The 27689-nt window shown below is 33.6% G+C and overlaps 3 protein-coding genes across 6 annotated transcripts; 2 read left to right on the top strand and 1 right to left on the bottom strand.

The window, feature by feature from the left end:
• The first annotated feature begins 10535 nt into the window (after positions 1–10535).
• On the top strand, positions 10536–15867 carry LOC113311894 (glutamic acid-rich protein-like). Its single transcript, XM_026560684.1, has 9 exons — positions 10536–10730; positions 11476–11526; positions 11621–11627; positions 11773–12170; positions 12702–12830; positions 13013–13393; positions 13460–13752; positions 13897–13983; positions 15861–15867. Exons 1-9 carry the CDS (start codon positions 10536–10538, stop codon positions 15865–15867), a joined length of 1548 nt encoding a protein of 515 aa, XP_026416469.1.
• A 1-nt stretch (position 15868) lies between these two features.
• LOC113311895 lies at positions 15869–18930 on the top strand. The gene is made up of 7 exons (XM_026560686.1): positions 15869–16290; positions 16343–16397; positions 16526–17081; positions 17466–17518; positions 17663–18228; positions 18326–18507; positions 18926–18930. The coding sequence occupies exons 1-7, from the start codon at positions 15869–15871 to the stop codon at positions 18928–18930; spliced, it is 1839 nt and encodes a 612-aa protein (XP_026416471.1).
• A 465-nt stretch (positions 18931–19395) lies between these two features.
• On the bottom strand, positions 19396–24355 carry LOC113314114. Of its 4 annotated transcripts, XM_026562883.1 has the most exons (11): positions 24131–24355; positions 23488–23575; positions 22781–23287; positions 22573–22656; positions 22299–22490; positions 21889–22218; positions 21249–21473; positions 20995–21162; positions 20577–20869; positions 20282–20489; positions 19396–20065 (listed from the first exon to the last, which is right to left on the bottom strand). In XM_026562883.1, the coding sequence occupies exons 3-8, from the start codon at positions 22817–22819 to the stop codon at positions 21076–21078; spliced, it is 957 nt and encodes a 318-aa protein (XP_026418668.1). In that variant the 5' UTR covers positions 22820–23287; positions 23488–23575; positions 24131–24355; the 3' UTR covers positions 19396–20065; positions 20282–20489; positions 20577–20869; positions 20995–21075. The 4 variants fall into 4 exon arrangements, with proteins under 4 accessions (XP_026418668.1, XP_026418669.1, XP_026418665.1 ...); XM_026562884.1 differs by lacking the exon at positions 23488–23575 and having other exon boundaries at positions 20995–21159; XM_026562880.1 differs by lacking the exon at positions 23488–23575.
• Positions 24356–27689: the final 3334 nt, after the last annotated feature.

Genomic DNA, 27689 nt, shown 5'->3' on the forward strand with positions numbered 1-27689 from the left:
CGAGACACACAAGTTGTGAAGAATCAAGCGGTAAAGTACTTACACCAAGGCCTTTGTACTTGCATTTTTATTTTATCTTTATTTTGTATTTGTATTATTTTCTCTTGTCTCAAAAAAAAAAAAAAAAAACTTGGGACATCGTCATCGTTATGCTAGGTCCCTAGTTACAAAAAGAAAAAAACTCTAAAAAAAAAAGACAAGAGAAAAGTTCATTAGGTTCATCATTAGTTTTAATATTTTGTTTGTTTTCATTTTGTATTTACTTTATTTATCTTGCATATTATAAAAAAAAAGCAAAAAAAGGAAAAGAAATTCATTGCATCATATTTTGGTTTCTTTAGTTCATTTTTAGTTTTGTAGTCTTTTAATAAAGCCAATGGAAGAAGAAATATTCATAATTAAGTTTCAAGCAACAAGGAATTAGAGGAAAGAATCACATTGTCAAGATTCTACGAAGTTCGAGATTTCATCATAAAGAGTTGAAGACCGAAGACGAAGATGAAGACAAGGATTGAAAACCGAAGACGTTTCTATGGATGCTGTGAGAGTGGTGCTAACTGCACGTCGAACGGATAACGAGGTAAGTAAGCATATTCCCACCTTCGTTAAGTGGTTGATTTCCTTTCTTAGAGATCGTCAGAAAAATGGGTTTTTCGAAAGAATAAAAGATGTGGGTTTTCAAAACAATTCGGATGGTTTTTGCCTTCCTACCTTTCAAGGTGTCGCAGGATTCTCTCTTCACTCCTACCTGGACATATGTGTGACCCATAAAAAGTTGTTTATTATTGAGAGCAATATCATAAAACCTTTTCTTGTGAGGCATAGTCGAGACTTTTGATCGCTCCGAACCCGAATTTCTTTCGATAAGGGATGGTTATTTCTCTCTCAACTTTTAAGGATGAGATTGTGTTCATTTATGTGTCTAATTTCTTATGACTAGTGTGCAGAATATTTAAGTCTTCTTAGCGCGTTGGATGCTATCATTACAGAGAACTAGTAAGTTGGAAAAGTAGGTTTTGTGGGTGTATCTCTAGTAAACCCTCACGAGATGGAGTTGTATGTATCTTTTAGAATAAGTTTTGTTTGATTTGCTCGAGGACTAGCAAAGTCTAAGTGTGGGGGAATTTGATAAGTGTTGTAAAACACCTAATTTAATATCTAGTATTTATGCTTTCTTTGTTATTATCCTTGTGAATTTCATCTCTTATGTTTAGTTTTGAGTTATTAGGTGCAATGGAGTCCTTGAGAGCAAAAGAAGGGGAAAATGTCCATTTAAAGCGTAAAGCGGAAAAAAAATCAATTCACATGCTAGCTATACTTGGAGCAGGCTAAAGTACGCGAGAAGGAGGTGAAGAATGAACTGTCAGTTCCTCGAAACTAATAGTTGAGTTGAGCAGAAAATTAGGCTGTCAGTTATCTGGAACTGGGAGGCCCTTATCGATTTCTCCTGAGTGGCTATAACCATTCCCATTCCTACATTAAACCTAAAAATCAGAGAACCTTATCATTGGTTTTCTTTTTCCTAATTCACCTCACTTGAAATCGAGAATAGAGAGAAAAGAAAGGCGCTGCTGTCTTAGAGTTGGAGATAGAGATTACAGAGAAATCGATGATGAGAAAAGAAAGGAAAAAGTGGATCTGTTAATGGTAGATTGATTGTCTGCTGATGTATGAGAGGCCATGAATTAATGGAGGTTTTGAAAGAGATCTGAAGATTGAGAAATTGAGGAAGTAACTGAATCTAATAATGTTGCTGTGAACCAGAAAGGAAGGGGATTTAGTGTGTTGAATCTGGGAATGGCTTTGATGCTGAGAAGAACGAGAAGATTCAGATGGAGGCAGTGATGGCTCTGATTGATTTGTGAAGAAGTTCAGAGAGGAAATTTAGGGTTTCTGAAGTTGAAATTGAATGGTTTTTGTCAGTGATGAAATGGGTTGATTTGAATTGATCTTGAGAAGGTCTAATTGCTTGGTTATGAACTGAGGTTCTGTAGCTGCTGCCATGAATGATTGGGCTTAGATGGAAATGAATTTATGGTTTTGTTGTGGAAGGAATCAGGGATCATCTTGTCAAGAAATTCGGGTTTATTCTCAAGTTCGAGATACAGGATGGAGAGGATCTGAAGCTGGATTGAAATGGAAATTTGGGGTTTGTTATGATGTCAGTATTAACAAGAAGTTGCAGGAAGAGCAAGTGTTGGTGACTGCAAGCATAATAGCTGAGTTTACAAGGGATTGTGACTGATGGTGAATGCACAGAGAGCCTGAGATGTTATATGAAGATGCAGATGTTGGATGGCTTGAGCTGATGTTGTGGAATGATTTAAAGTCATGTGGCAGAGATTTGAACTGAGCTTGTGGTATGCTAATGGCTGAATATGGTGATGCTACAGATTCTAATGAAGTTGGCTTTGCATGAACTGCAAGAGAGCATTGCAGGTTGAGTCAACATGGTGAATGGGTTTCTGTTAGTTTTTAGTTTGACTGTGAATTGCAGGGAGAGATGAAGAGGTTCTGGTAATGGAATAGGAGTTGGAATTGGATGGGTGGTGTTGTAATGGCATTGCAGGTGATTGATGTTGCTGAGCAGTGAGGATTCAAGCCTGAGGATTGGTTGTGCAGCTGCAACTGAAATTGGCAGTTCTGGTGATACAATGATGAATTGAAGCTGCAGAGATCAATGAAATGCAGTGGTAGTGGAGATGGTTGTTGGGATTGTGCTTGTGCTGGAGTTAGAATGCAGCTGATGCCTAGAGTTGAGCAGATGTTGGCAATACTGAGATTGCTGACAAGCTCAGAACTGTGATGAACAATAGATACAATTGGTGATATATCTGAAGCTTAGTGTAGTACTGAGAAGAATTGGTGCTAGGTTGGTGAATCTATGGCAATTGCAGCTGCAGGTGAATGAATGTGTTGAGATTGTGGTGGACTGAGAATGGATGAATGGATCTGTGAAAGAAGAGATGAAAGTGCAGCTGCAATTGTAAGTGGTATAGCTTCATTGAGAGATGGTGCTGTTGAAGCATCAATGGAGAGAAGGGTTTGAGTTATCAATACCAATAAGAGGCAGAAGAATAGATGTTCAGAATGGATGAGTCTAAGGCTGAGATTAAAGATTGCAAACTGAGTTACAGATAACTGGTGTTGTTGAGGATGAAAGAAGAGATTTATAGATCTGGTAGTGCTGAAGCTGCAGTGACTAGATGAATGTCTAGGATTCAAATATACGTCGCAGGTGCAAGCTGGTATGGGATGGTTTTGCACTTGGTGGTGATGATGTTGGTGCAGCTATGTAGAGCTGAATTGCAGGCTATTGAACTGAATTGCAGGTGGGATATGAACTGAGTGATGCAGAATGGTGCTGAGAAGAGCCTGAGATGTGAATTGGTGGTAACTGAAGAATTGTGTTTAATCTGAGTTGGTGGTGCAGGCATTTCAGCATCGCAGCTGGAGCAAAGAAGTAATGCAGCTGAAACAGTGCAGGGTAGGATGTTGAGCTAGTGAAGCGCCATCATGGTGCAGCACAGCTCTGGCCTGTGCAAACTGGCTTTGGCCTGGCAACTGTGGCCCTGACTCGGTCTTAACTCGGCTGAGTCATCTTAACTCGGTTGACCTGACCGAGCTGACTCGTTGACCGGTAACCGAGTGGACTTTGCCGGTCACCTGAGATATTTTCCGGCCAACTTCGGCACTGCACCAGTTTTCCGACGACATATTTTTGGCGAGATTTTTTACATGGGTTTCTCACACACATGGACTTGTTGGACCACTTGGACGTTGTGCTTTGAAGACCTAGTTTTGAAAAGAAGAAAAGCTACAAAAAGGAAAGTTTTCTACTTCTTTGGGTATCACGTATTTTCTACTTGGAGTTTTGGAGAGCGGCGACTAGGGTTTGCTTTCGTTTATTTTTCATCTTCTTCATTTCATTTTTGATTATGATTATGATGAACTCAAAAGCTATGAGTAGCTAAATACTATTATTGGTTATGGGATAAAGTTGATTTCACAACATGATATTGCTTCAACGAATTAGTTTTGTCTCAATAATTTATTGTTTATGATTCATGGTTTATATTGTCATGTGATTTGATTGTTTGTTTGGTTGAGTCCGGAATCAATCCGATTTGCATTCGTTTCTAAAGCTATATTAGGGTTTTCAATACGAAAAAGTTGTTTATCCCTGATTCTAAGTAGCATAATTGTGGGTAGTGCTTGTAGTGATATATCCTACTAGTCACAAATGAATCATAACCTTGGTTAAATCGAATTAGTGCTTTTACACGTTTGATTGCCTTGATTAGTCTTATTCCATAGAACTTATTGCTTTTAGGGAGTTAAACTTGATTGTGCTTTTACACGTTAGGTTGCTTTCTAGGAAGAATTCACATATACATCTTTTAATGTGGTTGTGATGAAATCAAGGAATTAGCGGGATATTCTTGCGATCAAGGTATCCTAGGACTTTTGGTAAATGAGAGATTAAAATACCAATTCTAGTCATTGGTGGAAATACATGTTTGTGAATGATACTATCCCGTGACCAATATCTTCTCTTTATTGATTATTCAAATTATTTTATTGCGTTGCTAAATCAAAATTCCCCCCTTGGTTACTAAGAAACTGAATTTTATAACAACAAAAGCCTCTCTGTGGGAACGAACTCTTTCTTACCCTTGCTAAATTATATATTTTAAGTTGTGAGAAAGTAATATTATTTTTGACGCATACGACAGTGATCACATACCATGTTGTATCCAGACATGGGTAATCGTTCTAAACTCTCATTTTAATCATTGAAACATCCTTGGAAGACGACAATGGTTGTCTCACACAAACCATTAGCTTCAAGTAATTTTCAAATGATTAAATGATCAATATGAAACTTCCCAAGCTAACATCAAATGAAAGTCTCACACAAATCATATAAGATATTCAAGGAAATTTTCACATGATCATATTTTGACATTATATTTAGTTTCAAACAAATAAATTGTTTCCAACTAAACTCATCAGGAATATGATGAACATAGCTAAAGCAAAAAGCTTCCAACACATATTTCGAGAAGTGGATAAGCAAGATAAACTCGGCTTGAAATATAAAATGTGTATAATGTAAAAATCTATATAGCTATACGACTTAGTCTCATTAGAAGATAGAATAGAATAGACTTCAGAGTGATAGATAAGTTTTAGTCTCCATATACCTTTTGTTGATGAAGTTCCTCCAAGCTCCTCAGTAGATCTTCGTCTTCAATTGGTGAACGTCGTGAAGTCTAAACTTAACTACACGTTATATCCTAATCCGAGACATAGCTATAAGTAGACTAAAAATCAAGTATGTAGCTTTGATCAATTAAACTTGACAAACAAGCTTGAGATAGCAACGCTTGCGACTTCCACCGAGCAGTGCTCTAACAATCTCCCCCTTTGTCAATTTTAGTGACAAAACTATCAATACATATGGATAACAAAATGAATAAACTTTGTAACTTCTCATCCATCATGCTTGATTTCCTTGGCTCTTCAACTTTCCTTGAATTTTTCGTTACTCCAAGTACTCTAACGATTCTGAACGTGTTCAACTCAAGATCATTGTTGTTGAAGATATGTATCCATAACAACAATAAAACAGATATTCTCAATCATCGTTATACAGTATCATAGTATTATTATAGAGAATCAAAGTCCAATTGTATCACAACATTGAAATAATATTATGGTGATATGTGTCACTCCTCCTTAGTCAATACTTTCATCTTACAATGAAAACCACTCCCCCTTACATAATGAGCCGTAAACCATATGTAAGTAGTGTGAACTACCAAATAATTCTCCCCCTTTTTGTCAGTATAAATTGGCAAAGGTACGAAAACTACGGGATCATATTGAAATTTTCAAAAAGATAATTCGTAACTAAAAGAGAACATATCAACTTTGTTTCGATGATTTCACATAGTCGAAACTTAGTGTATTCATCAAGGAGTTTATAAAGATACAAGATAACTCCTACAATATTCCACAACCACACTCCCCACAAAGATATCGCAATTAAGCACAAGTTCATTTAAGAACTCTCTCCCATTAAATGTCATTACCAAGTGAACAACATGAGCGACCTTACTTTTACAAGAAAAGAAGGATTTCTTTGGACATTAACAAATCACATGAATTTGTATCCAGTAAACTCGAATAAATTAACCACAAGAAAACCTTATTGATTAATTTAATCGAAAATGCTCAATATAAGAAAACTTACGGAGCCATATAGTACTTTCACATAAAAATGAATCAGGGAAAAGTGGTGGAGGCGGAAACATTAGTGGTGGTCAGGGCGGAGCCAAGCCCGATTGTGATTATTTTGGTCTTTTTATCATAAATGGGATATTAGGTTCATTTTGCACCCGTATCCAACTTGCCAAAGTTTTCCGCTCCCCCTTCCTCAAAATCCAGGCTTCGCCCCTGGTGGCGGTTGTGGATGAAGTAGTAACGGTGGGTGCTGGTGATTATCTTCGGATAGGCATGTGTCGTTACAACACAGATAACATTGTATTGTGAAAGATATGGTTGGTTGTTTTTAGCACGATTGATAAAGTCAGATACCATACATTTCAAGGACGATATCAAATTATACAGGTGAAAATGTCCATGATCGCTGGATCATTCAAATGGTATTCGTGCTATCTTTGGTACCATGTATAAATTATGGTTTTTAATGTTGAAATAAAATTAATTGCATTACAAAAAAGAATATAATAAGGGAAAAAATATAATGAAATAAATTAGTTGACGACCTAAATTTGTTCAGTCTAAACCTCATATATGGTGTTTGTGATTGAAAATTAGAATTATGCTCACAAACTGCGGGGGTGAACCACAGTGGTACGTGGTACCAGTGGCAGTAGTGGAGTCAGAAATTAACATTGAGGGGGAAACTTTTTTCAAAAAGAAACATGTAAACTTTGGTGGACTAAACCCTAAATATAGATGCGCTAATTAAGTACTTTTATAGGAAAAATTAAAGTTTTTTATGTAGTTATTAGAATTTTAAAGGAGCCTAGAGCCAAGTTAGCCAACCTTTGGCTCCTCCACTGGGTGATAGTGGATAAATAAATGGTATCATGCGGTTTTGTGGTGGTGGCGGGCATTGGTGAGTAATAATAGACCATGTTAATTTCGTGACGCTATAAAATGTGTAACATTATAAAGTATAAAACATGGTTGATCATTTTACTGTTAAATAAACTCGGTTATCATACATGACAATTAAGAAAAATAGTGGAATCAATTGTCATGTTATTTAATAACTGCAGATGAGCAACACGAACCAAAATTAAAACATATGAAATTACTTATTATCAAGCCGTGTCGTTACGACACGGGTTAAGTCTAGTAAGATTTTTAGAGTAAAGAAACCCCAAGATTTATCAGTTACAATATCATAATGGAGCAAAGTGTGAATAGCATCCTTCAGACCGGTATTGCGTCGATGGAGGATGTAGGAGTCGAAGTCGAAGGTCGAAAGGCCCTCGATCAATGTGTTGTGTCCATACAAACTTAGTTGATGGTAGGGGAGTTCGATGAAATTGAATGGAGTTGCTAATCCAGAAGTTGCATCCATATGCTAATTAGTACTGCCCGAATGATATTGTTGTATCTCTTGTTTCTTCGGCTTGATCCATATCTTCCAAATGTGCCTTTAGCTCTGATTATTTCTTGAAGAAGTCTCAGATCAATGTCCTTGAAGGTTTTGGTGCAACCAAAATAAAACTCAATAATAATACTGATAATGTTACTACTAGAGATTACTACTACTACTAGTGTTACTAAAACTACTAGTAAAAAAACGCAAGAAAATTTATAGACTCAAACTCGAAATGTTAATAAAGCTACTAGTAAAGAAACAAGAAAACTAAGTTCTGTGTGCTTTAATATTTTACGGAAACTGAGTTCCTGTTTTCCAGTTGGAACAGATACTCGGTATCTGTGACCTTTTATACGGAAACTAAGTATCCGTTCCTGGATTTCCAAGTGTTACACTAAAATTTTTCCTTTTTCACTCTTTTGTTTTTCACTAAAACTCTTTTTTTTAACATATTATACGGAAACTAAATTTCCGTGCAATATAGCTAAAGAACGACACAACATTATAATGAGATTGCGCTGAGACCTATTTCCCTTTACTTCAAATAAACTATAGCTAAGTGAAATGACACATGACGGTGCTTAACATAAGTAATTCTTCTGCTACTACATCTAGGTAATTTTCTACATGCAATAAAGGCAAATACTGTCACGCGCGGCTTTGCAGGACGCTTGTATAAGCTAGCGGATATAACCCGAGGATGATAATCCACAGTTATTTTTAGCCATTGATGATTATTGAACAATTGTCAATGTTTTTAATTACTAACAAGTCCCTACTTTAATTTAATTTTAATCTAATATATCGAATTTGGGACCTTTTCCCTATTTTAATGTTTTTAAAAGAATATAACTCTCAAGTGTAACTCTCTTACTCTGGTAGGATCAAATCATCCATTTAGTGCAGGTAGAGAAAACAACAAGCTCAAGCCCAGTGAAAACAAAGTTAAAATTCACAAAAATTTCATGTATGGGTCATGTTAAACTCAAGAAAAAGCGTTTAATTTTGAGTCACCTAACCCAAAGGAGGAACGAGATTATCAAAGACAAAGAAAACCCAGAAAATGATCACGAACAAGGAAAAACCATTTAAAATTGCAGAAGTGGTACTACTTTCTAAATATTCAAAAGAAGAGAACAAGAAATTTGATTCTTTGGTTTCTGATAAGAACCAACTCCAGCAAATACTATAGTTGCTTTAATGTGATCAAATGAAGAAATTCATATGCAATCAAGATTCACTGGAATTTTTTTGATTATTGAGTCAACAAGAAGATGAAAACTATATTGCCCATTTTGCTCCTTCAATGATGGGTGGAAGAGGAAGAGTTGGCAGTTTTTGTTTTCGATTAATTCAAATGATGAAATCACTAGATGATTATAGAATTTTCCAAGTACCGTTGGAAGATTTAATCCATTACTGGTAGTTCATGGCTACCGGATCCATTAATGAAATTTGGTATAAAGAGATTATCTGGTTGAATTTCTTTTCCAAATGTTGTTCATTCTTTTTCTGATTATTATTTTCCGATGATCCTCGTTTTAGTAAACTGATTCAAACCTACATTAATTTTTACAATACAATCACAAAAACATGGAATCAGTTCTCAAAACCGAAGATCATTTTTCTTTTGTCAAATTAATTTTAGACCCACTAAATGGAGTAATTAGTAAAAAGTGAAATAAGTTAAGGATCCGTTAGAAATAAATATCTTTTGAAAGTTGTCACCTGCTACAAGTCAATCCTAAAAAACAGAATATAAGAGATCGTATACCATCCAACGGCTAACAATCTGCTAGCTTACAAAGCCTTACCGCACTGCCGCGCGGGATAGCACGACCCTGCAATAAATAGATATATCCAGTAGTTTGAAATAGATATATGCATGGAAGTTTTGTTGGAACACAGGGAGTTTCATATATATATTTCGATGCTGCTTTTCATAACAAGGAAAACAGATTTGCCTATGGGATTGTAGAGGTTAATAACAGTGGTTATATTACTGATTTCACAGGAGGAACATGTTGGTGCTCTAGTCCAGAAGAAGCAGAATCCAGAGCCCGTCGAGAAGCAACAAGATGGATGCGAAACAGAGGAAATGAAAGGATAATCTTCCTTAATGATAATCAGAACGTGATAAACAACATTAAGAGGAACATTTTTGCAGTAAATTGGACTTCGAAATCTATCCTTAGGCATGCTTTAGAGTTCAACAATTTTCTTGCTTATTCCTCTTTCGTCTATATTCGGAGGTCTTGTAATAGTTTAGCGGATAATTTAGCAAAGTTCCTTAACAAACATGTGTATGTACATGTTGATTCTATACAATGGGAAAAGTCTAGGAAGGAAAAGTGGTCAAGTGTCATATGTAATGGTAACAATGTCATTTCTTTCTGCTAGTTTTATGAAATTTCCTTTTAGCAAAAAAAAAAAGTAGTTTGAAATCTAACTCCTTTAAAATCCTAAGTCATATGGGGCCCCATGTTGCGCAGTGACGGAAACTCCCCTCTATATTAAAGGGAAAAAACGGTTCAGTCCAAAACCGCCCCAAAAGAAACAGATTAGTCCAGACCTAGTTGACTAGGTACAATTTAAACCAAGAATTGTATAAAGTCTATGCTACCCCTCGCACGCTTTTATTAAAGCACACGTGCAATGAAATGATTCAGTTTTCTAACTGAAACAATCAACATGGGTGCGACACGTTAGCATTTATTAAAAACTGATTAAAACCGACGTGACGGACAAATCTTTAACTGCACCATTTTTGCTTTATCAGAAACTTCAGAAGAAAAAAAAATTCAGAAGAAATTTTGCGTCCAAACCCTAGAAAAATTACAGACTAAAACCCTAATCAAAACAACTAGAATGTTAAACAATCTGAAAAATAATGGCGAAAGGCAACAAAGTAGTTTCAAAGACAAACACACCAACAGTTGAATTTTCAACATCAACAGAAGAAGAAAATCCAACAGTTGAAGCAGCAGAAATCCAGAAATCAACTTCACAAACAATGAGATCGAAGTCAACATTGAAGGATTCAAAAGAAATTTCATCCCCAACTGCAGAAGAAGAAAATCAACAGGTCCAAAAACAAGATCTAAGAGAGGATTAGAAATTTCAACATCAAAATAAGTAGCAGAAACTTCAAGAACATCACCAGTTAAGAAGAAATCAAAGACAACAAAGCCTTCAAAATCAATTTCAGTACCAGAAACATCACCAGATAAGAAGAAATCAAAGACTTCAAAGGCTTCAACAACTGTTAACAGAAAAAAAAAAAAAAAAAAAAAAAAAAAAAAAAAAAAAAAAAAAAAAAAAAAGGTAACAATTCAAGTCCAGTTATGTTTGTTTTTGAGTAATTTTTATGATATTTCTTGTATATGTGTACAATATGTACATCGCCATGTTGTTGCAGAGTTTCATGTCCAGTTCTGCATATTTTTGAGCAATTTTATGAGTTTTGTTGTTTGTGTATAGATTTTTACATCGCCATGCTGTTGTATTGTTTCATGTCCAGTTCTGTGTGTTTCAGACCAATTTTTGTAAGAGTTGTTGTTTGTGTGTAAATACTGGTACACCACCATGCTGTTGCAGTGCTTCATTTCATGTTTTGTGTGTTTTAGACCAATTTTTGTAAGAATTGTTGTTTGTGTGTAAATACCGGTACACCATCATGCTGTTGCAGTGCTTCATTTCATGTTCTGTCTGTTTTTTAGCTTTTTTTGTAAGAATTGTTGTTTGTGTGTAAATACTGGTACACCGCCATGCTATTGCAGTGCTTCATGGCATGTTAAATGTGATGTTATGGTTAATGGCATGTTAAACAGCACCCAAATCTAAGTGTTAGTGATGTTATGGTTAATAGCATGTTAAATGTGGTTCATGGCATGTTATGTGTTTTTTACTCATATATTTCCTAGTGTACTCACTACCTGTATCAGTGTACTGGTTTGTACTCACTATTTGTACCAGTGTACTGGTTTGTACACCATCATTTTTGTATGTTATGTCTGTTTTTTTTACTCACTATCTATACCAGTGTACTGGTGTGTACACCAGCATTTTTGTATCAGTATCATGTGCCATGCTTCTCCTTTCTTATTCCCATTTGTTTATTTTCGTAGATACAAACAAACCTTATAGATCAGGTTTTAATGCAATCAACGAGTTTGTGAACAAGAACTTTGAAAAGGATGGAGAAGTGCGTAAAAAGAGACGTGACAAAGTATGGTTCACAGAATTTCAATTAGAGAAACAAAAGGAGAGTCGTTTTTGGCCTGTAGTAGATGTCTTTGTTAACAAGAAAGCTGAAAACAAGGAGGAGGAAAACTCAGAAAAGAAACAGGAGAAGAATAGAGATCTGTGGTTCAAGAGTCCAGAATCAATCTTGAAGATTGTGAACCAGTTCCGCCATGATCATTCAGGAAAAAATGTCTTTGTTTTCAATACTGCTGAGGAGAAAAAGTTTGTGGAAGTAGAGAGTATGCCCGAAGATTTGTTCTTCATTTTTGAATTACAAATGGTGGGATCAGAACCTTTTAAAGGAGAATGTACCAAAACTAGAGCTGAGCAGAGATTCGGTTCACTAATAAACCGATTGAAACTGAAGGAAAAAATCTAAGTTGGGGAAACTAGATGTCGAGAATGAAATCTTGCGTATAATGAAGTTAAAACCAAAGTTGGATATCGAGATTGAGAGGAATGCTGAGGACTTGGTAGTGTTGTTTGCGATGTATTTGTGCATCACTGTTTTTTTTTACTGCATCAAATGGAAGCGGGATTACCAAGAGAAAATTTGCTCCCTACTTTGAATTGTTTGAAAGAATGAAAAAAACCAACTGGCCAGTGCATATACATAAATATTTAATGGATAACAAAAGGAAAAATGTTGAGGAACCACTTAAAGTTAATGGTTGTATGGTTTACCTGTTGGTGAGTTTACATGTGTACATTTTTTTACACAAGTTTTAAGTTGTACCAATTTACATGCTTTTGTTCACTGTATTTGTTGGGTCCTAACATTTCTAACTCTTTTACTTGTTTGTCAATGCAGTATTGGTTTTTTGAACACAACAACAGCATGACGCCAAGCAATGAACAAGGTTTTCCTAGGTTTCTAAGGTGGGTGATAAGTGACATCAGCAATACAATAGATAAAGACATTAATGAAGCTATGAAAAAGGTAACTCGATAACTTTCTTACGATAGTGATTTCTTCCTAGATGTGTACATTAGATATACACCTTGATAAGGTTTACAAAATGGTGACAAAATTTTGTCATGTGTACAACGATATACACCTGTAACATAGATGTAAAAAGATGTACACCTGTTATCCATGTTGATACTTTGGCATGTTTTCAGATGCAACCTGGATGGGTAAAACCTTGGAGTGATGAGCAGCAAAAAGTTATGGAAGAGTACAGGAAGAACATGCAACAACATATCACAGATGCACTGAAGGAAAAGCCGTACGAAGCACAACATCAAAGAGATAAAGCATTGGAAGAGCTTTCAGACTTACAGGTTAAACATCAAAAGCTTATTAGCTTCATTGAAGAAAAAGCCAAGAAAATTTATGAAGCTGATCTGAGGAATGTGCAAAATGATAAGGATGTTGTTGATTTATTTGTTGAAACCTTGCAAGAAATCATTTCATTAAACAAAAAATTACAAAGTGAGGATGAGCGTGATGATGATGAGCAGGAGGAGGAGCAAGGTGAGACAAGTGGCAAAGATGGTGATGTGGATGACAGTGATGATGATGATGATGATAGTGATGATGATGATGATGATGATGATGATGAGGAGGGGGAGGAGGAGGAGGAGGAAGGTCAGCAAGGCAATAGAAGTGGCAAAGCTGATGATGTGGATGACAGTGATAAGGATCAGGAGGAGGAGGAGGGTGATGAGTATGAGGAGGATGGTGGTGGCAAAGGTGGTGATGAGGAGGATGGTGGTGGCAAAGGTGGTGATGATCAGCAGGATGAGGAGGAGGGTGGTGGAAAAGGTGGTGATATTCATGATGATGATCTGCAAGGTGGCAAAGGTGGTGATATGCGCGGTGATGACACTGACAAAGAGGGTAGCAAAGGTGGTGACTGGTGACGACGAGGGTGGCAAATCTGAAAAGCGAAGGTATAAAATCACTCTTATTAAATGTGGCAGTCATTTATTTTTATGTGTGTAGATAGTTGTACACCAGTATGCTATAACTCATACCCTTTCTATAAACTTGAATCTTTTAGCACTCCTCTGTCAAACACAAATGAAGAGAAGGATGGAAAAGATGGAACAAGGCAAGGTGTTGAGTCTGAAACTGCTAAGAAGCCTAGGTATAAAATGATCTCATTTCTTTTCATTTTCTGTATATGTGTACCAAGGTGTAAACCTAACAAAAAATGCATTTTTTCAGAACTTCTCTGCCAGAGACAGTTGCATACCAGGAAGCTAATCCTGTTATCTGACAGTGGATCGGAAGAAACCAAACATTCTGAAGTGGTGATTATATCAGACGATGATAATTAGGATTTTTTTTAATCATTCCGAGTATCTTCTTTGGTATTTCTTTAAAGGACCTAAATTGTTTTCTTTGTTTAGCATTCTGAGTTGTGCCACATTATTTTTTTAGTATGTTCTTTAAAGAAGTTTAATTAGGTTCATTACTTAGCAATCTATTAATTTGTCTACATTAAAAGTATATAGTGGGAATTAAGTGTTTGACTCTCACCTCACTCTTTCTTACTATAATGACCTTGGGCTTGAGAGGAGTTTCTAATTTTTGAGCCCACTTAAAACAGAGGGTCAAAAGAATAATACGGAGGGTCATTATAATAAAAAAAGAGTGACGACATCATCCAAAAAAATTTGTTTGTTCCAAAAATAACCTTCCTTCTGTTTTTCGTTAATAACTGAAAAACAGATCGATATTTTATTAGAATTCGAGAAAAGAGAGAGAACAGGGAGGATGATTTTTTTCTACGAGATTGGTAGAGATTGTTAGTGATTTCTGATTTTATTCGAGAGAAGATCAAGGTTCAGTGATTTCTGATTTTATTCGAGAGAAGATCAAGCTTCAGTGATTTGATATTTTATTCGAGAGAAGATCAAGGTTTAGTGTTCGATTCGAGAGAAAAACCATGATTCGATTCTAAAGAAGAGCAAGGTTTAGTGATTCGATACTTAGTTAGGAGTTCAAGTATATTCAGATTAGTTTTTTCAATTATATTGAGCCGATTGAATTCGTTTCAGAGAAGATTTTCAGTAAAAATTGAGCTCATTCTAATCAACGGAGACTTCAAAGATTTTTTAGGTATTTTTTCATAATCATCTTCTTCATCTTTTTGTTTTTGTTTCTGATCTGTAATATAAAATCATAATCGTTGATACTTAGAAGAAATAAATGTTTCTCTTTAAAAACAGTACAATTTTTGTTTTTTATAAGTACAATTCGTTTCAGAGAAGATTGTTGATGTTAGAATCAGTACAATTTTTGTTTTTGTTTACTGTACATCTTCAATATAAAAACAGTGTTGCAATCTTGTGAAGATATTAGTCATTCATCCTAATTAGATAACATGTACAATTACCTATAATCTTAATCTATCATACTGAGAATATCTTATTTGCGAAGATAATACACACACTTTTACATTAGGTTTCTTATAAGTGTATTATATTCACTTGTGTGTATGTGAAGATAATAATCACACTTTCTAACAGGTTTCTTATAGTGTATTATATTCATGTGTTGTGTGTGTGAAGATAATAATCACACTTGTATATGGAAAAGAATAATTTGATTTCACTTAAACCAAATAAAACAGATGAAGAACAAGTGTATTATATTCACTTGTGTGTGTGTGAAGATAATAGTCACACTTTCTAACAGGTTTCTTATAGTGTATTATATTCACTTGTTGTGTGTGTGAAGAAAATAACCACACTTGTATATGGAAAAGAATAATTTGATTTCACTTAAACCAAATAAAACAGATGAAGAACAAGTGTATTATATTCACGTGGGTGAAGATAATAATCACACTTTCTAACAGGTTTCTTATAGTTTATTATATTCACTTGTTGTGTGTGTGAAGATAATAATAACACTTTATTTCTAATATGGGATCATACCTGCTATGCACAAATTAAAAAATATATCCAGAGCTAATTTCTTTTTCTTTTTGTTTTTATGTCTGTTATTTTTTGGCAGAGGATAATATGGGTGTTAATGCTACCGCAGTTGTTCAATTTTGCAATTTAAAATTTTCACATGTTGTCACATCATCATCTAAAATTAAGGAGCTAAAGATGATGGCTTGTTCTCGTTGGATTTCTCTCCGCAATTCTGATTTTTACTTCACTTGTGTCTACGAGGGCAATAAAGTGCCTCTCCGTCTTGATTTTCAGCTACAGTCAGTGATTTTGTTCTACATTGATAATAATATCAACAGTTTTGACTTGTCGATTGAATTTTTTGGGGAGAGTTGTTCTTCTTTGGCAACATCAGAAGATTATGATAGTGATGTAGTAGATGACTTGGCTGAAGATAACAACACTGCTTTTATTGAAGATGGAGCACTAGTGTCTCGTCCAAGGAGATTAAAGGAGTGGGAGAATGTTATTGGTGATGTTGGTCAACAGTTTGTAGGGGGTAAATGTAGTTCGTTCAGTTGTTGATAAGTATTGCATCAGTATCGGATATCCATATGCAATCATAAAGAGTGCTCCTGATCGTTATACTGTTAAGGTAATTTCCTGTGTAGTTAGTATTCACATTTTTTCATGTGCAGGAAATATATACATTTCAAGTTATATTTTGTATCTTCTTTTTAAAGTTTCTTTTCTTTAACCTTAAGGTATTTTTTCTTTTTATAGTGTGCTTCGTTCGCCACGACAACTTGTAAATGGAGATTTCATGCTTCATCCATCCAAGGTAACTTAGATCTGTTTGAAATTAAAACATTTTACAAAGAGCACACATGTGGAGCTGGTACTGGTGATTCTCGCCAATTTAAATGCAAGCGTAAGTTTGTGCAAAGTGTGATAATGGACGATATAAGACACGATCCTCACAAAAAGAAGGCTTCAGATATCCAAAAAATATTTGAATTTGATTATGGGATAGATTTAAGTTACCATCAAGCTTATTCCGGTCTTGAGTATGGAAAGAAAATTTTATGGGGAGATGATGTGAAGTCATATTCAGACTTTCAATGGTATGTTGATGCTGTGAATAAGTACAATCTCGGTAGTAAAGTTGTTCTTGAAGTTGATAAAGTCTCCAAGAAGTTTGAGAGATTTTTCATATCTTTTGAAGCTTCTATACATGGCTTTAACTTCTGTCATCCTATGATTATCCTGGATGCTACCTTTCTTGTCGGAAAACACAAGGGTGCCCTAATGGTAGATGTGGGAAAGGATGCAAATCAAGGTATTTTATTCATACTTTTTGTTTTCTGTTCAATAATATTGTATTTGTATTAGTAGGCAATATAATTTGTTGGTTAAGGGGAATTTGAGTGTTTAGAGTAACCAGCCATGAAATTCCTATTACAAATACTCAAATGAAGTTGTACATAACTAGAATTAGTTAAGACACAACCAATTCACATATGCAATCCACATGTATCACAACCAATTCACATATGCAATTGGTAGCCTTGAAAATAGCCCTAACATTTGCTGTTTTTATAGGAGTTTCCAGAATTCCAGGTTCATTATACTCGGGGTTCACCCCACTATTATTCACAATTTTCTTCTGTGGATATATTATTCACACTACTTTTTTCGGATGTTTTTTTGTGTTTATTTTCAGGAATTTTTCCTATAGATTTTGGTATAGTTGGCATTGAAGATAAACCAAATTGGGTATGGTTTTTAGAGCATTTGAAGGAGATTCTTGATGAGAAAAGAACTATAACTTTTATAAGTGATTGAGGTAAAGGACTGATACATGCAGTCCCAGAAGTTTTTCCAGGCTGCTTTCATTCCTTCTGTTTTTATCACATGAAGCTTAATATTCCTGTTTCTAAAAATGATAAGAGATACAAGGCAACAGTTGGTATGTTTAAGTATGCGTACTGTGATCTCACTCCTCAAGGTTTTGCTTCCGCTTTGAAATCCATGAAATTGTACAACTTACATAAAATGATCATTTGGCTGAACGGAATTCCTCATGAGAATTGGGCAACTTATGCATTTTTGGGAATGCGTTATGAAGAAAAGAGTTCTAGTGTTATTGAATCTTTCAGTAGTTCTATAAAAAGTGACAAGGGACTTCCACATTCATTTTTAGCGGATCAAATTCGGGTTCATCTTATGGATTGGATGTATAAAAGGAAGAAGGAATCTGAAAAGTGGAAATCAATCCTTACACCCAGAATGGAACACAGGCTTAAGACCATTAAGGATGTTGGTAGAAGCTACAGGGTTAAGCCAGCAGGGGATGGTTTGTTTGAAGTGTATACATTATCTCCTCCAAAGAAGCATTTAGTGGAGTTGTATTCTATGAGTTGTACTTGTCGAAGATGGGATGCTAACGGATTCCCATGTTCCCATGCTGTGCAATGCATTCTAAGGTTTTTTTTTCTCTTGTTGTTATCTTTTCTACATATTACATTGATCTTTTTTGTTTTCCATTGCTGTTAACTGATGAGTCCTTTTTCTTTTTTGTAGTTACTATAAACACACTGTATACCATTACATTGATCCTGCGTTTACAACTGATTGCTATCGAAATGCATATTCACATCCAATTGTCCCCATTCCTGATGTTGAGAAACCAAATGAAGTTGATGAAGCCAATAAGGTTAATGATCCTGCTGTTGTTAGAGGACCTGGAAGACAGAAAAAAAGAGGTACATACCTCGTTCTGAAAAGCCTAGGAATAAACGAATGTGTGGTAACTGCAGAAAGTTAACTCTTCACAACAAAAGAACCTGTCCAGATCCCCATGGTGAAGCTCCAGTCGCAACTACTACAAGAAGAGGACATGGATTGGGAAAATACTTTGGCTTATAAGTGAACTTTTAAACAAATTATTAGTTCTCTACACAACTATTAGTTATGAAATGCTATTACAAGAAGAGGACATGGATTGGGAAAATACTTTGGCTTTATTATTTCTGAAATGCTACATTTATGTTTTTTTGAAAAAAATACTTGGCTACATTTAGTTCTGAAATGTCACATTAGTTCTGAAAGGCTACAAATCTAATTTTTGAAATGTTACATTAGTTCTGAAATGCCACATTTATGTTTTTTGAACAAATACAGGTTAAAAAAAACTTGAAAAGTATCTACAGCTCTTGAAAAGTACTATAACTTCACAGCTCTCTTTATTATATTCACTTGTTTGTGCCTGTGAAGATAATAATCACACTTTTTTTTTTGAATATACTCTGTGAAGAAATTATTCACACATTTATTTTAGCCTACATTAAACATGAACAGGATTTTAAGATTAACTTATATATTCTGAACATAAGAAATCTGAACCTAAGTAATCTTATTAAGTTATAATGATAAACTGAACTTAAGAAATCTTATTAAGGTACATATATTCTATGCAGAAATTATTCACATGTTTTATTTAGTCAAGAAATTAAAGTAGAACAGTAATACATATAAACAAGATTTTAAGATAGTGATATGTTGAATATATTTTTTAAGATTGGTGGTTCAGATTATCAATATATAACTACAAGTACTACTACCAAGATTTTTGAAGATATATAGTGGTAAACTAAATATATTTTAAGATTAAGTTTCAAGATATATATTGATAATCTGAACATAAGATGTCTAATTAATGTATGTATACAAATAATCCAAACATAACTGAGTAAGTTGAAAGATATTTTTTTGTTGCAGTTATTCCATGGAATTGTCTTCCTTCCAACTTTCTACAGGTGTGGTTGCAGTGAGTAACTTGAAAGTTATTGTCGCCCTCTTCCTATGAATCTTCTCTTTCAGCATATCTGCATCTTCCATGCAACTTTGAAATCCATCATGATTTTCATTTAGTGATTGTCTTTTCATAAAATAACAAACATATAGTAAACAGTCATTAGATTGCCCTTGTTGTGGTACTGGAGCTTCATAGACCATAGATTTAAAAATCTTCTTTAGGCCCTCCTTCTCCATGAACTTGTTGATTGCTCCCAAGCATGCATTTGCCACTTCTTTGGCATTTGTATAACAGCGTTCTCTTGATTGGTCAGACCACGAATTATAGTGCAAGAAATATTTTTTCTGGACAAAGTACTCCAGCAAAGTCCAATGTTGTGTACAATCCAACTCTTCATGGTACAATGGTATCATAATCTTCTTCACAATAGAATTCATATTTGATATTGGTAATGTAACTCTATGTTTCAATGATGTTTGCATAGTATCTTTGTGTTTGACAAAAAACTGAAAAGAATTTGATAAAATGACTTAGTAACAAGTACTATAGGAATTCATTATTCACTCATTTTCAACTGTGTAGAATTGAACTGATATTAACTTAAATATACTACCAGAAGATTTTTTTTTTTACTGTGTAGATATCATTGCAACTGTGTTATCCTGCAGATATTTTGTCTAATGTTTTTTTCCCAACAAATATTAAATTTAGTAATGACTCACCAAAGACTTCGCATCCAGGTATAGTACTTTGATGTACTTATTGATTGTATCTTTCTCAAATGCTTTCTTGAGCTTATAAACTTTGTATATAAGGATACTGGCGTCCAAAAGTGCATTAAACATGAAGTCCTCGATACATTTCCCTGATATGAAAACTTTGAACTCATCCTCACCGTCAAACATTGACGTTACTTTAAAAGCAATTGACCTGCAATTTCATAATATTGAAAAATTAATTTAGTTATTGAAAACTTAATATTGAAAACTTAACGAAATTTTATAAACAAGATCTTACGTTGTTGTTTCTTTTTTGAAGAACTTAAGCACAACATCTTGTTGGCGTTCCTCCATTTGCAAAAATAGTTTGGTCTTATTCACATTCTTTTTCAGTTGCGTGCCAGTTGATCTCATCTTAAGTTTGCTAACTTCATGTGTTAACTGCTTTTTGGATGTGGAGGCAATTGTTGACTTCATCTTGCTTTTATCCTTATCAGAAACAGGGGAGATAATGGGGTTTGCTCGCTCCTTTTTGTCTTTATGTTTGCTATCCTGGTCTTCATTTTTTCTTTTCAAACTCAGTTTGTTTCCCTGCATATTAAAGGATACCAAATACATATAAGTTCTATTGAAGGATGGAAGAAATTAAAGGATAGAATTTACATATAAGTTCTATTACGATAGAAGAAATTCAAATACACTTTGAGTTTTCAAACCTTTTTAAAAATGGATCCTTCTGGGTTTGTGCTTTGAACAACCGAAGCAGAAATATGGTCCACTAAATTTTCAATAGATTTTTATAGATTTCCCAGTGGCATATTGTCCACTAAATTTTCAATAGAACTTTGTAGACTTTCTGTAGCAATTGGATTCTTCATCATCTTCTAAGAGAAAACAGATGAAACTTGTTAAAATGATGATTTTATTTTCTTAAAATAAAAATGATAATGAATTTATATCTTTTCTGTACCTTTTGTATCCGAGCAATTACATCCTTTGTTGGAGTGGAAACCTTTGGTTGTATTTCTTGTACTTTGAGCGGCAGCATTTTGTTTGAAATTCTACCAAGTCGTTTGATGAGTGTTTCATTATCCATTGATGTTTGACTTCCTTCAAGTATTTCTGTTTGTTCGTCCGTTGATATTTCTCGTTTTCTTGTTGAAATTTCACTTGGTCCCTCCTCAACTTTGGAACCCTGAAAAATTAAATTCCATTAATCAAAAGAATTCTTAATGTTTCAGTAATGAGAATAAAACCCAAAAACAAAATTCCTTCTTCACATATACACATATACACAAAACAAAAAGAAATAATCCTTTTGTATAGAACATATTCACAGAGAAGGACATTCTCTTAGTTTCAGTAATGAGAATTAAGAAAAAAAATATCTGAAGGAAACATTCTGTGTAAAACATATTCACACATATTTTACTGTGATGATATTAACCACAAACTATATACTTCTTCAAAATCTTTTTTAAATATTTCTTTGGTTGAAGTTCACAGACAAAATGTGTGTACAAAATATAAAAGATTAAAAAAAATAAAAATACATGTTCAAAATCTTTTGTGGAAAAACCAAAACCTAATGAAAAGGTTGGGCTACTTGCTTGTGAATTTTGTAGAACTCTTCCACATAATTTTTCTGCTTCAAAAGTTTCGGGAAGGAAACAATCTTCGTGTAGTTGGCTCAAGGTAAGCTCTTTTTCAATTTTCACTTTCATATTTGCTACGTTTTCAATGTTTTCTTTGTCTTCCCCAACGATGTGAATCTTGACAGAATCTTTCTCAATCTCAACCGTTCGTATGCCTTGTAAATCATTGTCAAGACACAAATTTGGATCTTCACTATCATCAAGTTTTGTTACTTCGGAAGAATAAAGAGTGTTATTTAGGAGAGTCATGATAGCTCTTTCAGCAGATATTTTTAGCTTTGAAAACTGTAAATATACAAAATAGATTTTGTAAGTTAAAATAAAACCCAACATACGCAATCAATACTAAGGAAAAAGAAACTTACTTCTTCAGTACTGTCATCACCCAAATGTGGTTCATATAGAGAAGCATAGATATATGCTGACGCGGCCCCTTGAAAGAATTCTTCTAACAACTTTTCATTTGAACTTGTTTCAATTTCATTCATCTCCAGCAATTTATTAACCAAGAAAGGAATAAACTTCAGCTCTTTCACAACTCTTTTGATAGGTATACCCTAGATAAAAATTATAAAAATCTTAAGATTTTAAAATTTATATACTTAAAATTTGTAAATAAAGAATCCATTTTCTACAAACCTTTTTTTTTAAATAACCCATAGTGTCATTCAGGACACCCATGATTGCTCTTGCTGCTTCTTTATTTAGTTCAGATGACTGTGGCTGTAATCAAATTAGAGACTTTTTCATAACTAAAAAGATTTCAAATTAGAGACTTTTTCATAAATAAAAAGATTGCGTGCAATAAATATCCACAACATAAAGTAATGTAATTTTAAAATCTTACTGGTGTCGCATTTCTTATTCCTTTTTCTTTTTGAAGCATCTTACTAGTACTCTCTACTGCATATTTCTTTTCTTCAACAAATTTTGTTCCATAAATATCAAAATATGGATCCAAAATTTCTTGTTCTTGTATATTCAGATACACTTTTTCTTATAGAGTACTCTCTATTACGGTACTTTGTTGGAAAGCTTCAAAGTATATTTCATTCATTATGTGCTCCATTTTCACGTTAATGCCTTCATTGTTAGACTTCATTTGCTGCATCATTTCGCATTTTGTCTTGATAGTTGATCTTAATTTCTCATACTTCCAATCTGTACTTTTTTCAACGGACAATCTTCTAGTTCTTTGCTCATTTACTTAATTTTGATAATCTTTGTCTTGTTGCCTAAGTATTTCATTTTCAACTGCAGTATTTGAATAAAGGTCCTGTTCTTTTTCAATGGCTTTTTTGGATAAAAATTCATTCTCTATGACATCTATCATATGTAGTACAGAAGGAGACAACTGTTGACAAAAAGAAAAGAAAATATATCAATACATAAGAGCTAAAAAAATATATTTGAACTATGGCTAAATTACAAACTTATTATGTGTATATATACTATGTGATTGAACTATTCACAGGAATATATACTATATGATGGAACTATTCACAGGTATATATTATCCCAAAACAGCTTAAAATATATTGAAATTCATCTTACCGAATTCGGTGAATCATCCATGTCTTTTTTTGAGCTTTTACTGAGGAATTATTTGTAATTTTTCAACTAAACATCTACTGGAATTAATCTATTTTAAAAGAGAAATAAATTTTGGATTAAAAACAAACCATAATGAATCAACATTACATTGAAGAGACAAAGCCTATGGTGAATTAAAACCAAAATTACATCTAAGGTATATATACTATGTGATGGAACTATTCACAGGTATATATACTATGGTGATGGAAGTATTCACAGTGATATATACTATGTGATGGAACTATTCTCACAAATTTTTGTGATGGAACTATTCACAGGTATATATGCATTTCTGTGATGGAACTATTCACATCTTAAAAATCAATGTCTATGGTGTAAATTACAGATAATCCAAATTTTAAAAGCTTGAAAATCAAATTCCATTACTGAGGAATTATCTGTAATTTTTCAACTCAACATCTACTGGAATTAATGTATTTTCAAAGAGAAATAAAGTCTGGATTTTAGATAAATCATAATGAATCAAACAGAAATTAAAACAAACAATACGTTATGGTCATGGATCTGTAAGAAAAAGAAACACAAAATAAAAATTAAAAACGTATCCTTAAATCAACAACAAACATTTTAATTACAGTACCTTTAATGATAGGCGTAAAATCAACTGCCTCTTTGAAAACGAAGGATTCAAATATTTGATTTTAATCTTTAATTCTTAGTATTGATCAAAAAAACTAAATCGTGAATATTTAATGAGATAATGAGAGCAGAGAGATAATGACCATAATAAATTGAAATCATTTTTCAGAAATCCATGGTTTCCCGTAAGAAATTGAAACCATCGTGAATAGTTAATGAGCTAATAGCAGAGAGGTAACGAGGGCCAAATGTGGATGGAGAAAAGAATAAAATAGTGACTAGATAATTAAAATATTCACAGCATTACATGTGTCAGATTTTGATGCAAAGCATTTTTAATGCAGTAATTTAAAACCACGAGTATTTTCTGTGATGGTAATACACACAAACTCAGCATACACCTCCATATTTTCCTGTGTAGGTATTATTCACAAATTGAAATTTTTTTGTCTACTTCTTCTCTGTAACTAATAAAAAAATTTTGTTGGATCAAAACCATAAATATGTTGGATCAGTTTCATAAATATATCCGTACCATTAAATCAAGAAAAATATAATTATAAATCAAAAAACTTACATGGAATAGGAAGGTACATTTTTATGTGTAAGTTTTTTTTGATGTTACTCTTAAATTTCATTTTTTTTTACTTTCAGATTTTTTGATTCAAAGACTGTGTTTATCATAAATAGTTAGGATTAGATAATATTCAGTTTATGTGCAGGTATCATTTTCAGTTTTATCACAAGACTTTTTTTGTGTGAAGATATTATATACACACAATAAGAAAATGTTGAAATGAAAATGTTACAGAATTCATATCACCACTTTGCATAACGCAACAGTAAGCAAAAGTTTGAAATAAACTAATTGATATTAGGTGCATAAAGTAACAAGTATTTTTAAAGAGAATAATAACTTGGAAGAATCCACAATAGAGTAAGATTGAAAAATGAAAACATAAAGTAACAAGTATTTTCGCAAAATAAGTTTGGTGAATTACACTAAGATATTATAATACTGTTATAGTTATCAGCTTAATCATTCTTCTAGTTTATCAGATATCTTCCAGCTTATTTCTGGGTCTTTTGCTGTAAGTAAACTATGCACCAACGCCACTCTCTTCTTATCCATGTTTTCTATAAGTTCCTTCTCACTTTTAAAATCAAATTCCTTGAAATTTTGAGAGTCGTACTTTGATCTTCTTTTTATAAAATGTCTGACATACAACAAGGAGTTTTTGGTATCTCCTTGAGGTACTTCAACTTCAACCATATAAACTTTGTCTACTGTTGTGAAGTTGTTGTGATCCAAGAATTTGTTGATGTGTTCCAAATAAAATTCATCCATTACCTTAGCATTCTCTAAACAGTCACTTTTCGCTTTTCGAATGAGTTGAAATGCTCAAAACGTCTCTTGTTGATGTAGAATACCAACAGGGTCCAATGTTGTCCAATCCCCGATCTATGTATAATAGGAATTAGAATCCTATCAGTCGTCCTCTCCATTTTTATTATAGGTTGAGTGACGGTACTTTCTATAATGCTACCATATTTGTCAATGTCCCTGACATAAAGCTGAAATTATTTTTACAATGAAATAATATGTTAGGTATTTGTTGCCAAGGACTTTTACTATACTGTTACTATACAATGCGAGTAAAATAATTGGAATCAACAGATATATGTATCAAATATGCTATATAACTTACCGAAGCTGATGGATCCATGTGCAAAACTTTCAGATACTTTTGGTTGCAATAATCTTTTTTCTGATCTTCTTAGAAAGCCTTTTGTATTTTATATGTGGTGTATAAAAGCAAATATGCCGGGAGAGGATCATTGTACATTAGGTTCTCAATGGATTTTGCATACACATACAACGGCAATCTATTAGGAGGCTCCCTACTTGCACAGTCCATGCAATTGACCTGTGATTTTCAAATACAATAAAGAGTTACCACATGTTGATGTCTGTGTTTTTAAAGAGACTAAAAAAGGATGGAAAAAGCTGAGAATAATTACTAAATATACTATTTTAATACTACATAGTTGATAAGAGAATGAAACTTACTTGATTATTGCATTATAAAAGAAATTGAGAACATTCGACAATCGAACTAGATCTTCTGCCAACAAGTCATATAGTACTGCTCTACTAAGTGTTTTTAATTTGTTGCTGGGATTTCTCTTCTTCTTTGGAACAACCACTTGTTTCTCAGGGTTCTTTCTAACCATATTCTTCTGATTGCTCTTTCTTCTCTTGTTTGTGGTTCATTTACTCTTGCTTTAGCTTTCTTGAAATTCTTTAATGAGTAATTTGCTCCATCAGTGTACACAGTATCGTGTTTCTTCGTCCTATCTTCACGAGTCATTACTGTTTTCACCACTGAAGACACTTCAACTTCTTTTCTTCCTCTCTTTCTGTTGTTGATTTTTGGATCAACAGAAACATTACTAGTCACCGCTGCCAAGTCATCAGTGTTTTTAGGCATTTCATTACTTACTCCACCCTGAAAAATAATATATTTATTACTTTAACATTCAAAAAATATCACTCTCTGTGCAAAAAACAATAATTAACTTGGAAACAATAATTATGATTTTTGTCAAACTACTAAAATTATAGTTAACTGACCATACCTTTCTCAACTTGGAAACTGTCTTCTTTTTAGAGGCTTTCAAATGCCGATCATCTGAATGAATAGGAGTTGAAGAAGATGTTTCTTCATTACCTGTTTTCGCAGGAATATGAGTTGAAGAAGTTGTTTTTGTATGGAACTCCATCCTTTCAATAACATCTTCAGTGTTATCAAAATCAACAAAATTTTGTAAAGTTTCTTGTTCACTGACTTCTTCAAAATTTAAATCAGCCTTTTTTTCTTGAGATACAAACGGACTTGATTGACTATCCATACTGAATTTGACGATTTCATCAATGGATGAATCAATTCTTGCTTGAACTTGATTTGAAGAATCGTTTGTGTGTTATCATGTTGCTCAGGTATAACAAGTTCAACATTTTCATTCAATTCTTCATTAGCCACAGGCATATCAGTATGCACACCATCAAATTATGTATTCTCTTTGAGTGGTTCTTCACGATTTACAGGCACATCCATTTCTATATCATCATGAAACTGTAAATTCTCATTACGAACATCAAGAAATTCTTCATTTTATTTTTGTGGTTCTTCACGAGCAACATGGACATCAGTTTCTGCATCATCATCGTTATTCACACCATCAAAACTTGCTGGCGCATCATCATAGTTACTGTTATCATCATCATCTTTCTGTGGGAACGCTTTTAAGTATATTTCCTTCATCATCTGTTTCATATCTTCATTACTAGGATCCATCTTATTCATTTGTTCCCATTTTAACTTTATAGTCATCCTCAAATCATCATACTTGACTTCTTTGCCTTCTTCCAAATACAAAATTCCACCATCGTCACTTGTATTAAAAAACTCTTTTTCGCACTCAGTGAATTTATCAATCAAATTCTTATCAAACTGCAATGATTCATTTAATAATTAGTTTATTTTACTAAACTAATC

Source organism: Papaver somniferum, chromosome 9 (assembly GCF_003573695.1).
Source record: "Papaver somniferum cultivar HN1 chromosome 9, ASM357369v1, whole genome shotgun sequence".
Lineage (NCBI taxonomy): Eukaryota > Viridiplantae > Streptophyta > Magnoliopsida > Ranunculales > Papaveraceae > Papaver > Papaver somniferum.